Consider the following 13214-nt stretch of genomic DNA (forward strand, 5'->3'; position numbering starts at 1 on the left):
GTTACTGTCACTGGGTCTGTCTTTCTCACCTGGCTCATGTACAGTGGGACTGGGCTCTGGGTGCCAAGGCCACTGCCTCTGCCAGCCTTGTCACTGCACTTGGCTCCCTGCTCACCTTCCCTTGCAGAGCAGCTGGCTCTCACCACTCCCTGACACTGGCATGGCCAGTAGGACCAAAAGGCAGCTAGTATTTCTCTGTACCACACAAGGAGTGATTACAGCAATGTATTTACAAGGGGAAGAAAAACATGAAATTGCCATTTTTATTTCAGAAACATTTGGCTCAAGTTTTATTGAAAATTCAAAACAGAACACAAATGTCCCTAAGTTATATTCAGTTTTGAAATGTTGCTGAAATTGCTTGACCAAAAAAATTCATTTTGGTCAAGAATTCTTCTGGTGTTGGAAAATAGTTTGCTATGACTTGCTGACCAACTCTATACATTTACACATGTATAGGGAAGATGTGTAAATGTTGGTGACTGTTCTGAAACCTGGTGACAAAGGAAAGGGAAGAGTTGAGATAGCACCCCCACACAGATCCAGGGTGGGGCAAGAGAGAATGCAACATCTGAAAGCAGTAAGGCACCTGGTTCACCACTGTCCTATGTATTTTTTTGGTGGGATCCCCATGGCTGCTGTCTAGTCTGCACCCAAATCCAGCAATGCATTTCAATATGTGCTTATGCTGAAACACTGGAGTAGCCCATCTTGACCGATGGGCTCAATTTATCCCCGTGCTGAACTGAAAGAAGGCCTCAACACACAACACCATGCTGGAGAAAGCCTCAGCAGCACTCTCAATGAAGAGAATGAAGGCATGGAAATAACATGTTCCTAGGATAGCCACTGCCAGGCTATTCCCGCCAAACCGCATGCCACAGGTAAACCAGCCTGAATTTGCTGATGTAAACTCACCTGTCAAAGAGGGGCTTCTCTCCACAGTCAAAAGAATCCTGCAGATCTTTGACAAGGTTGGCTTGGCCAGGCATCCGAAAGAGCCCCTCCTCTGTAAGACCTCGCTCCCGAATAAAATCCACACACTGTTCCACCAGCAGGGGGGCCAAGCGCTGGCCATACTTCCTCTCGTACTGTACGGTGTCCTCTAATCGCTGTCCAAAGATCCCTGCCAACAGAGAGCATGACAGACATTCAGGTGTTAGCTGAAGCTCTTTGTGAGCTATTGCTCAGGGCACACAATGAGGGAGACTGTTTCTTTCACGACTGCCCAGCCTCTGTAAGTGCCCATGAAACCCTTGAACAGTGCTGAGCACCACATACCAAGCAGTTTTGCTTTGCCCTGTCATGGCAGCAGGGATTACTTGATGTGATTACAAAGCAATCTGTGCAAAACTAGGAAGAAATTCCTTGTCCCAGAGTATAATTTCAGGGATACCCATCTCAGTGAAACTCACAAACAGATTAGAAACTAGAACTAGTAAAATCTTTACTTTGAAAGAAAACCCGTATTTACAATAATAAAGATAAGTCACTCCTATGCTTCAGGGCATGCTCTCCTGCCAGGAGAAGAAGGGAATTTCCTTTAAGACTCTTCATAGCCCTCCAGCTCTGATACTGTAATGCAGTTGTGTAGGCTGGAGTTTAAGAAAGGTTTCTCTGACTTCTGATATATAATAAACTGGCAAGGAATGGAAACTGTGCTTCAGGATCCTTCTTGCATGTTTCATTCCAGGAGATGAAACTGATGTCAGTGCAAGATTCGTTTCACTGAGGATTCAGCAGGGTTGGACTGAATACAGAATGCAGGTGTGGTTTGGTGTGACATCTGAATCCAGATCGTGGCTGAGAAAGCAAAATCTCCACGGCCTGTTCATCCTGGCCTCTCTGCAGAGGCTGCCCATGGGGAGACCCACCAGCAGCTCTCAGCACTGCGCATCACTGCACACACAGGAACAAGCCAGGTAACAGGAGTTGCCAGGTACTTTGCAGGCACCTCAGCTGTGAAAAACTGGGCAGGACCACGCATCCTGCCTAACCTCCTTCATGATATTTTGTTGGTGATTGTTTCTCCCCCTTCCTCAGAACTGAATGTTTGATCCTGGGCCACAGCACAATTCAACCAAGGTCCTTCAGCTTTAGTTACAGCAAGCTTAGATATGCACACCAAACCCATCTATTTTCTCAAAATAATACACGGTATTCGCTCTCCAAGATGGAAGATACATGGGTTTAGGGAAGTCAGGCTATGAATATTTCAGGACAATTAGAGGACAGCAGCCTTGTTTTCTCAAATCTCTCCTCCTTGTAGAATGACAGCCCTGAAACCCAAAGAGTCCACCTAGCGAAAGACAGGGAAAAAGGCAAATGCCCTGCACTCCCCCGGGTATAGAGCAGAACTCATGTTCTTCCAGAAGCCCACGTTCTGGTGTCCTACATTGACCCAGAGTAAGGACAGAGGCAGTGTCAGACACACACAGATGTGAACTCATACCCAGAACAACTGCATGCATCATCTCTACTTGCAGTGTGAAGCTTTGTTTGCTTTTCCTTAGCCTTGACTGGCCCAGGGCCGGCAACAAGCCCTCACAGTTAGGTCAGTTTTTGCTGAGGTGAAGAAAAGACCCTTAAGCCACTGCCAGGATGAAAGACTTCTCCCAGCCCAGCTCTCTTGGCTGCCTCCCACCTTGGTTTGGCAGCCCCATTCCAGCCCAACTTCAATTGCAGATATATGTTTTCTCTTTCCCTTAACCCTGAACCATAATTTTCCAGAGAAGCACTAAAAAAGGTCCCCAGGCGTTACCCAGACAAAGTATTTCTCCCAAGTCAAGTCTGTTGGTAACTCCAACTTTCCCTTTGCAGCCCCTGTCACACAGTTCTCCTTTTTTCCCTGTCCTAACCCTAATATTTTTGCTAAGCCATAGACAAGGACCCCCAGCCACTGTGCAGAAAAAAGATTGCTCCCAGGCCACATGTCTTGGCAGAAAGAATATTAGGGTTACGGTTTAGAGAGAGAAAGCACAGAGCTGCAGTTAGAGCAGGACTGGAAAAGGGCAGCCAAAAGCAAGCAGGGATGCTGGAAGAGCTGCCCTTGGAAAAACCATGCAGTGTCTGCATAGCTTTGTCTGTGGCTTAGAAGAGGAAATTAGTGCTAGGGTTAGGGTTCAGAGAAGGAGCAAGCTAAGAGCTATCTTTGGAGAAAGGCTGGGAAGGGACTATCAAAGGCATGTTGGAGCCGCAAGTCCTGGACTTGCAGAAATGTTTCTTCCAGGCATCTGCTGCAAGGCTTGACAAAGTGACCCTTCAGGAAAATTACCATGAGGGCTCTCCCAGCCACGCAGGCAGGAGACACACAGATTCACCTACTTCAGTCTCTCACAGCAAAATATGGCTGACTGAGGAGGTGGCATCCTGCTAGCTCTATAAAGCTCACCTCATTTCAGCTATGTTTCAGAAGGGTTTGTAAAACTGAGGAAGTTAAACGTCTCTGAAACCACCAGACAAGATGGCATTGCTGGTCTGGACAGGGACTGTCCTGCTTTGCAAGGAAAAGCTAATGTGGAGCCAGTCGCACACAGCCTCATCTGCTGGCTCCTTGAGGCACAGGCCTGGTTTCAATCACAGGGCCTGTAGCTCAGGCTGAACTTGGCAGCGTTTCACTCCATTTGATGATCCTGCTGGAAGACATTAAAGTCTTTCTCTTCATTCAGAAGAAGGGGAGCCAGTGCCATCCGGTCACATGCCTGGACAGGGGTAGGCTGGAAATAAAGCCAAAAGCTCCTAGCAACCCAAGGGTTAATTTTCCTTGTTGCACTCTTATCTACAGCTAGGCCTGTTTGTTTGGTTTGAGAGCAGAGAAAAAGAAAAAAAAAAAGAAAAAAAAAAAGAGTGAGCCTGGGACCACATCCTGAATCTCAGAAAGATTCAAGAGATACTAAAAAAATTGGCTAGCAGAGCTCCAGGATTTCTTTCCTCCACTCCAACAAGCTGTCTCTGTTCTTTAAAGATTTAGGTGGCTCTTTGTGGAAAAAGCGAGCCAGGAATGATGTACGAAGACACAGACAGGCTTTCTGTCCTGGCCTGAATAGCTCACCCACCAGCTCCAGGCATACAAAGCCTATACATTCAACTATGCTGTCTGGACATGCTGTGGGCAGGAAAATATATGCTCCCAGCTTCATTTTTCCTCATCAGAGCTCTGATTTCAACCAAAATAAACTAAAGACAGAGATAATAAAGTCAGCGCTTGAGTAGATTTTCTTTACAGAGAGGACTGAGGACACCATACGTGCTTAAAGAGGGAAAAGTCCAGACACACCTACATCAGCTGTATGTACAGGTTAGTACACACGTTAAAAGATGTGCAGGAAGATAATCAGCACACACCTGGATGCTGCTGTACAGCAGTATATACACCCGCGCGTGCATGCGGTGCCTCACAGACAGGCAGTTTATGGATGCAAAGGTTGTGTACGTGCTCACCTGCACAGGTAAGAGTCTGCTTTTACCTTCCCACATTCATGCTTAGGCTCCCATTTATCTGTCCCTCTCACACATGAAAGCACTGAGAAAAAAGTCATGGGCAGACATTCAGAAACGCATACGCTTTCATAGCACCAAGCACACACAAACTTGCAGCTCTCTCTTCCCCTTCCCTGGCCCACCCAAGCACACCCCATGAATGACTGCAGCAGCACAGAGAATCGAGGTCCTGGCTAGGAGCTGTGGAAGCCCCCAAATGCAGTCCCTGACAACCAAACAGCCCAGCCAGACAAAGCACGCAAAAATGGGGGAAAGAAAAGGAAGCGACAGATAATCAGGAATCAAACACAAATCTGAGTAACTAACTCACCCAAGGTCACACAAATGAGTCTGTGGCAGAACCCGGTGTCTTCTAACCCCATTCCCCACAAAGATCAGCCTCCACATACGGGGGCATGACTGCTCTCGTCCACCTATGTATTTATTTAAATATTCTGTGTAAAAACAAGCACAAACACACTTCCCCCGAAACATCTTCAATGATAGCTTGGCATTCAGTAGTATTTTTGGCCATAGGCTGGATCCTTCCCACTCCTTCCCCTTTATAAAGACAGCTGCTTTATTTAGATGTGTAGCCTCTGTCTGAGGCTAAGCTCAAATATCTGCTTTTCTTCTAGGAAAAGAAAACCATAACAAATCTAAACTCTGGAAAATCATCTCATACCTCTCGTTCTTGTGCAGCACTCTGCTACATGACAGGCGCTGAGCTTCAAGCAGAAACCAGGCAGTGTCAGACAGCAGGAGCGGCAGAGAAAGAAAGTCCTGACTTCAGGCATCAGACACATTCTGAGTCCCAGCACTGGCAGCTTTCCATTCACCCAGCGCTACAGAGCGGAGAGCAGCCGATCTGCCCTGGGAGATAATCTCAGCAGCACATCTGGTCTTAGCTCCACAACTCGTCATTAATTATGACTTGTGCAGAAAGCATTTGAAATATCCAATGAGATGCAGAGCTCCCCAGCTCCCTCCGCAAGGGGAAGGAGAGAGGAGAAAGACAGGCAGGTAGGGTCTTGCCCACCCTCGAAGCTGCCGCCAATATAAACAGCACCTAAGTATGGGTCACAAGTTTTAACAAAGGCATCCCCCATCGGCTCTGTAATATATTCATGCTCTAATTGCTTGTCAGATCTATTCTAGATAGCTGGAAAAGCTGAGCAACAGTTGCTGTCTGCATGCCACTCTCTGGATCCCTTCCTGACACAGGCAGCATTAGCTGTGCTGCAGGCAACCCAGTTCCCTGGTCTGGCCTTTGAGCTGCTTGCAAAGCACCAGAAGCAGTCTTGTAGTGGAGGGGCACAGCCCCCCCGCAGCCTCAGCAGGCTCTGAAGTTTTACATAGCTTAGGACGAGCCACAATCTTTGACCTAGTGCCGCTTTTTTTGTGCGTACAGCCTCTGCTTTAGCCCTTCACAGAGAAGTTGCCTCATGACAAACAGCTCAGCTGAGTAACTGGTAGGGGAAGGAACTTAAAGCTCTTTACATGTGAGCCACCCCCAGGACTTACCTGCAGGAAAATGCTCACCCCCTCAGGTCCTGCTCCAAGGTTAAGTGGCCTGCAGTTCAGAAAAATGCCTATCACACCGTGATAGTTGCAGTTACGCTGAGGTCAGCCCTCTATCCCATTTACAAAACACAATCCTGTGACTACAGGCACGCAGCAGTCACCGCCCAGAACCTTTGCACCTACCTTCTGGGAAGTTTCATGGAGTTTGGGTAGCTGCATCTCCCTCTGCAGAAAATAAATAGGTGTATACACACATGCATTGCTCTTTGCAGCTGCTCATGCACTTCTACTATTAAAATATCACATCTGTGGCTACTGTAGAGACCACACTCATCTGAACTTACTGGCTTACCACTTGCTTAACTACACTGTGACTGAGTTTAAACACACCACAGAGGGGATACTGAGCTGGTGGTCAAGCTCTGAGATTCCAGTCACTGGGACAGTGTTGTCTCACGACTTGGGAAACTTGCTATCAAACTCTCTCTCTAAATCCTCTACTGTGATCAAAAGCTCCTGAAAAAATGACTGTCTTACTTCAGGTAAAGGCAATACCAGGATCAAAAGCCTCAGTTCTCGAATAGCAAGGTAGCTTGGTATTCCTTAAGTATTCAAGGTATAACCTGAATAACAAGGTATTTCACAACTTGACACCAGAAACCCAGACAAAACACTAGACAATACCTATAACCCACTAAAGAACATCTGGTAAGCAATAGAGACCCTTAAATAAAAGGTAAAAATGAGATCCTGGGTATTCTTCACACTTTTATTGTCCTCTATTCCCCTGTGGTGAGCACAGCAGGCTGCAAGTTAGGGAGAACCTGCCTGCACTGCTAACCAGTGAGCAGGACCAATCCCCTGCTGAATGGCTGAGACACCATCAGGATTTTTGGCACTATTCCCTGGAATGATGCCTCAAAATGTGTCACATCTGCTAATACCATTATGGAGCCTGGGACTCAAAGTTTGGGATAGAAGCCTAGGAGATAGCAAATGCAGACTTTTATTCTTCCATTCACTTCTCCATTTCTGTTTTCCATCTCTTAAAACACAAGAACAAAGAGGGCATCCAATTAAATGGAAAGTCAGCTTGTTTAACATGGATGCTGTTGTACCTGAAGTGTAATTAACCTGTGAAATTCACAGCTTCTCTGCAGCCAAGGGCACAGCATGACTCAAAGCATGATTAGACATCAGCATGGCATATAAGAATACCCTGAGTTGCATGAGAGATGATAAAGATGATGTAAACTCTTCTCCAAAGAAAGAGCCTTGGTGAGGAAAAAAAGGCCGAAGGAACACATGCTTGCTCATGTGAGCATCACTACCAAAACAGGAAAGGGCAGCTGCTTTGGTATGGTTCCCTGCAGATGGTCACTTGGCAGATATAGGTGTCCTGTGAGAAGGATGTAACATGGCGCAATATAGCTACACACCACTGATATCACTTTATCTCCTGATATCAAACAATTCTCAATCCCTTACAAAGCCCTACTTAGACTACAGAATATGATAAGACTGGAATAAAAATCACTCTCTCTTTCTCTCTACATATAAACAGATACATATAAACACATATATAATTTATCTTCAGTGTTTTGAATTTCTAGTTGACTTGGATCCTGCTTACTCTGTTACATTTCCTAAAAATGAAATCCAAGATTCTCACATAATCACTTGATTGCAGGGGCTGCAGGCTGCAGAAATATACCTGACTCTGCGAGAACAACAATAAAATCTAGAGAAATGGCCACACTGCATATAAACTGCTAAACTGCTATCACAATTGCCACCTGGAGATCTCCGCATATATATGTGCTAAGAAGAAAAGGGGTTATGGGGACTGAACTCCTTTTCCCCTTGGTATGAGGCTGTTTAACTGTAGGGAAGGTTACTGCTGGCCTGCTCTTACTTTCCAGAAGAAGAATTTGGGTTTGTAAGACTGCTTAGCAAGTAAATGTCACACAAACTTCCTGCTTGGGAGCTGCAGACATTTTCTTCCCTGGTGTCGTTGTGTGGAGAAAGTGCTAGCAGTGCTCTCAGGAGCCAGCACCACCACAGTCATTCTGTTGCAAGTACAGGATCAGAGAGCAAGTATCCTGCCTCTGCATGTCACTACAAGCCTGGAGACTGGCTGGGAAGTTCACTACAGCTCAGACAACCTCTGAAATCTAGGCATATCTCAGGCTTGGCATCTAACTCAGGTCAAATTCAGTCTTGCATCTGGTTGCAACAGATGGGAATGGCGAACCTACATGAACTCAGAAAATATTTCTTCCCCCTTCGCTGGTTGTGAACAACCTTGCTGGCTTGTGCAGCTCTAGCAAGTGCCCATAGGCTGTGGGTATTTTTAAACACTGGCTTACATGTAGTATTAGCTAATATACACATATACTCAAGCGGACCTGAGGGAGCTCAGATCTAGGAAATTGGTTTGCCCATTTGAACAGAAAGGACCAAGTAGCAAAGTTCAAATCAGAGCTGAAGTTCCTTGATTTTCAGGTAAGTTGTGCCTTACACAGACTTATTCCCTCACCCAGGCAAACACTGGGACGTGAGCACCTCCCTGTACCTGTTGAAAGCTGGCAGTGAAACAGCTACAGGTGATCAGTCACAGGGCTGAAGCCAGCAGGAAAGCCTCCCACAGTAAGAATGCCCCTTGTACAGAAAATTTCCCTTCCAGCCTTTTCCCTCTCCAAACACTTTAGACAGATCTTCCTGTGAATAAAATGACTCCTTCACATCCTTTCTCTCCCCTGCTCTGGGCAGGGGTCTCAACATTTACTGGTAAAATTAAATCTTTTGAAAATAAACAGGCCTCTGCTCACTGACTGATAAAGCAGTTCATTCTGGGTTGAAAAGTTAGCGTACAGCAACGTTCACCCGTCTCACAGCAGATTCAGTCTAACCTGTGCATGGTGTTCTCCAATCTCTCTAAAACATCAGGAAAGGAACCAACTGTGCAGCGCTGTAAATTACCCTGCAGTGGACTCTGCCCGGTTTATGCTCTAAACTGAGATTATAACTGTTTGCTCACGGAGAAAAGATGATAAACAGACCTAAACATCACTTAACCACAGCATTCTGAATCCAGAGCCAAACCCTTGTGTTTATTGGTCTATTTCTCTCTAAACAAAGGCAAGAAGGATTTAGAGAACAAAACATCAAGAGCTAGAAAAAATGCCTTTTAGCAAGCAGTGATCCGGGCAAACGTGCCCTGGAAAACTTCTTTCTCCCCACAACATAAGAACATCTTTTGCAGAGCTTTTTACTCACTGACTCTCACACATGCCTGCCTATGTGTAACAGATAGCTTCCACAGACCTGAAGGAAACTGTCTGTAGGAAGCATCTGACTGGCAGAACTTCTCTTCCAAATGCACTGTGTAGTGATTTCCCCACTGCACGGAAAAGTTTTACAAAAATTCTGAGTGTCAGTAAGTCCAAAATAGTTATGATATAGTGTAATTACTGCCACCAGAGTCTCATTGCTAGAGAAGGACTAAAACTCCTGATGTGGGTTTAAATGCAAGGATCCCCAAGCCTGCAACCTGCCACTGATCCTAGCCTCTGGTACAGAATGAAATGAGCCACCCAGACTTTTGACCATCTTGGAACCTGGCAGGGCCAGCGATCTCGGCTCACCACTGAAATTTAGAACACCAGCCCCTCTAATCCATTCAGCACACTGAGCGAGCTTATGTCCTCGGGCCTTTCCATATCCCAAGCCTGAAAAGCTGATATCCTAAACACAATCGGACGCTGAGACGATGACAGGATCAACACTGATCAACTAACCATGCTACATGGGCACAGTTATCCAAATCAGACTTCACCATAAATACCTGTCAGCCTGTAACCTGCAACTGTTAGTCTCACTACCAGGTAAATCATATATGGAGTCACTTTGTTGCTTACTCCAACTTAATCAATAATGAAATCTATTAGTTAATTCCCACACTGCATCTATCTAACTAAAATTCTCAGTTAATATAAAGCGTAAATTTTACCTTTATCACTCAAGCATAAGGTCATGGCCCAAGCTCTAGCCACAGCTGAACTTGATTGTGCTTGGGGAGGGGATGCCACTTAGCTCCAATTCCTAGAACATTTCACTAAATCTGCCAACTTTTCAGGAACACTTCAAGCAGAGATCAAGGGCTTAATGTTCTTCTGCCCGAGCTGCAACTCATAAGGTAGGAAGGGGAAATTGCAAGGCTGATTACCTAATGATAGAGAAGAAGAACACTGTGAAAGGCAGAAGAGTAACCTTTAGAAAGGAAATGGGAGAAGATAGGGTGAATTTCTTTGTTCTTGGCTCCTAAATGGTTAAAACTGCAACTTGCAAGGAGCAGATTACCCTTCCCCTTCAGTAAGTACAGATTCTCATAACATTCATCAAAGGAATAATACAGAGAAATTAAAATACTTGCCTGCAAGCTGAGAAACACCACAGGAACATGTTTGTCCCATTAATCATACACTGCCAGGACGTGCAGCGAGAACCATCAGTGCTTTAAGCCTGTCAGCTTTCAAACACGAAGCATGAATCTGATGATTACAGGAACAACCTCACTGAGAAACCACCAGTGCAGCAGGAGGCACTGGCCAGACCAGGTGCTGCAAGCAGCAGCCACCACAACATAACAAACGTACAGCCACTATGATCTCTCCATGGCACTTACTAGTTGAAGGGGACAATGGTCAGCTACTGAAGAAGAAAGCACAGGCATCACCATATTTTGCCAAAAGCAGGATTGCTCTCAGCAATACAAGGTATGTGTGAAGTTAATAACTACATTCAGACGTCTTGGTTTGATAGCCCAGGTGGACTTATCTCCTATGAACTCATCTAATGCTATTTTGAACACATTTATTATTTTTGTTTCCACAACATCTTGTAACAATGAGTTTCATAATTTGTGCCCTGCATGAAAAACATCTTTGCTTTGTTTAAACCTCATGACTGTGCCCTGTTCAAATTCTCCTTACATTTGTAATTTTATCTATTGTACCTACCTGAAATCATCTTTTCTCCGAGATCCTTTTCAAACTCTTTTCTTTTTTTTTCTTTCTTTTTTTTTTTTTTTTTTTTTCCTGAGGGAAGGCCTTGAAGTGGATGGATTTTACATCTTAATCACTTACACAGCCTCCAGAGCATAAGAGCAATTCCAATTGAAAATTCTTCCCTGAGCAGAGGGGAAGGATCACCTCCCTCAGTCTGCTGGCAACACACATCCTAATGCAGCCCAAGAACTTGTTGGCTTTATCTGCCACAAGGGTGCATTGCTGGCTCATGATCAACTTGTTGCCCATCAGCATCCCAGGTGCTTTTCTGCAAAGCTGCTTTCCAGCCAGTCAACCAGTGTGCTGGTGCCTGAGGTTATTCCTCACCATCTCCTTTGAAAGATTATTGAGTGGCCTTACACATCAGCCAGTTCCCTCAGCACTCACGGATTCATCTCATCAGGTCCTACAGACTGGTATACACCAATTTTGTTTAAATGTTCCCTAACCCAAACATTCTCTACTGAGGAGAAAGCTTCCTTGTTCCAGACTGTCCCACTGGCCAGGAGCTGCTGATGGCAAATCTTACCAGTAAAGCCTGAGGTGAAAGTCTTAGCCTTTTTCATATCCTTTGTCACCAGGTTTCCCATCTCTTTCAGTAATGGGGCCACATTTTTCCTTGTCTTAATTTTGCTGCTGATATAACTGAAGAAACCTTTCTTATTGCCTGACACATTCCTCACCATGTGGGCTTTAGCTTTCCTAAGTCCACTCCTGCATGTTCAGATAGTTTCTCTGTATTCCTTAGGTCACTTGTCCCTGTTCTTACTTATTCTATGCTTCTATGTTTCCCTTTTAAGTTTGAGCTTTGTTAGGAGCTTATTGTTCATACATGGAGGCATTGTACTACCTTTGCTTGATTTCCTGCACATCATTGCGGACTGTTCTTGAGCTTGAATGATATAATCCTTGAAAATCAAACAGCTCTGCTGGACCCTTCTTTTCTCCAGAACCATATCCCATGGGACTCTTCCAAGCATATCCCTAAAAAGGCAAAGAGTCTGCTCCCCTGAGGTCCAGGGCTGTGATTCTACTATCTGCCTTGCTGAATGATGCCTTCAGAGTGGCTCTTCTACAGACAGCGTGACCTCAGGCAAGTTATTTCATTGCTCAATACCTCAAATTCCTCCTTTACAAAAAATTAGGACAACAGCCATTCCCTACCTCAAGGCCATGTCATGGTGATAGAATACATTGGGCATAAAGCAGCAATAAAAGCCCCAGATACACCTGATGAGGTAACTCAGAAAAAAAAATAACTTCAGATCTCTGAAACAGATGTTAGAATCCAATTTTTAAAAACTCTGTTATGGGCAGTTCAGACAGCAAGACACACTCCCAACTCTGCTCTGTGTCTCAGTTTCTATATCCACAACAAGCATAACCCCTGTCCGTAACACCTCTGCCTGGGGTAAAGCTAAACAGAACCTCCTCACAGATGATTCACGCATCCCCTCATCCAGACATCTGAACTTGTAACCCTCATCATCTTTCTCTTCCTCTCCCCTTGGTTGGGCCCATCTCCCAGCATGAGACAACACTGAAGAGCAAACACTGATAAGCTGCATCAGGCGCCAGCTGTCTCTGCGCAGAGATAACAGCACATATCAGGCACAACAAACACCCAGTGCCACTCCCCACACACCTGTGGGAGCCTGCACCCTGCCACCAAGTGAAGGGGCTCCTCAAAGCCCAGGCAGGAATCCATCTCAAGGCTGCCACTTTGGTGGAGCCCTCTAATGAGATAGGGAGCAAAAACTTGTTCTCAGTCTTAACACTGGGCAAACAACAGAACTCACCTCTGTGCTTTTCAATTCTTTGGTATCTTAGCATCTTAAATTCACTAATATAATTCTATGCTCATGGTGGTCTTACTGGAAAATCCCCATGGTGGAGACATTAAACCCCACATTCCCAAGACTTAGGGTAATATCCTAGCTCTGAAAGAGTCTAGCATCCTTGTGGACATGCATCTAATAACAACATCTGACCCTTCAAAACAGTCATTTTGCTTTCATGCAGATGGTATCTGAAAGACATTTACTCATTTAAAACAGGATCCCTAATTAGGCCTATGTAGGGCTATCCCTCTATTACCTGTAATGACTTTGAGATGTGCATTAAATTACACCTCAGAGCCTC

General features: G+C 45.2%; 1 protein-coding gene across 14 annotated transcripts in view; it reads right to left on the reverse strand.

Annotated features, from left to right (window-relative positions):
- The window catches only part of ARHGAP22 (Rho GTPase activating protein 22), a 146481-nt gene that overhangs the window by 24618 nt on the left and 108649 nt on the right, over positions 1 to 13214 (reverse strand). For all 14 annotated transcript variants that reach the window (XR_011810026.1, XR_011810025.1, XR_011810023.1 and 11 more), the window contains one exon: positions 919 to 1126. Coding sequence is in view for 9 of the 14 variants with exons in the window: in XM_038181078.2 (XP_038037006.1) it covers positions 919 to 1126 (208 nt within the window). In the remaining 5 variants the exon portion in view is untranslated. The remainder of the gene's footprint in view (positions 1 to 918; positions 1127 to 13214) is intronic.

Source organism: Anas platyrhynchos, chromosome 6 (genome assembly GCF_047663525.1).
Source record: "Anas platyrhynchos isolate ZD024472 breed Pekin duck chromosome 6, IASCAAS_PekinDuck_T2T, whole genome shotgun sequence".
NCBI lineage: Eukaryota > Metazoa > Chordata > Aves > Anseriformes > Anatidae > Anas > Anas platyrhynchos.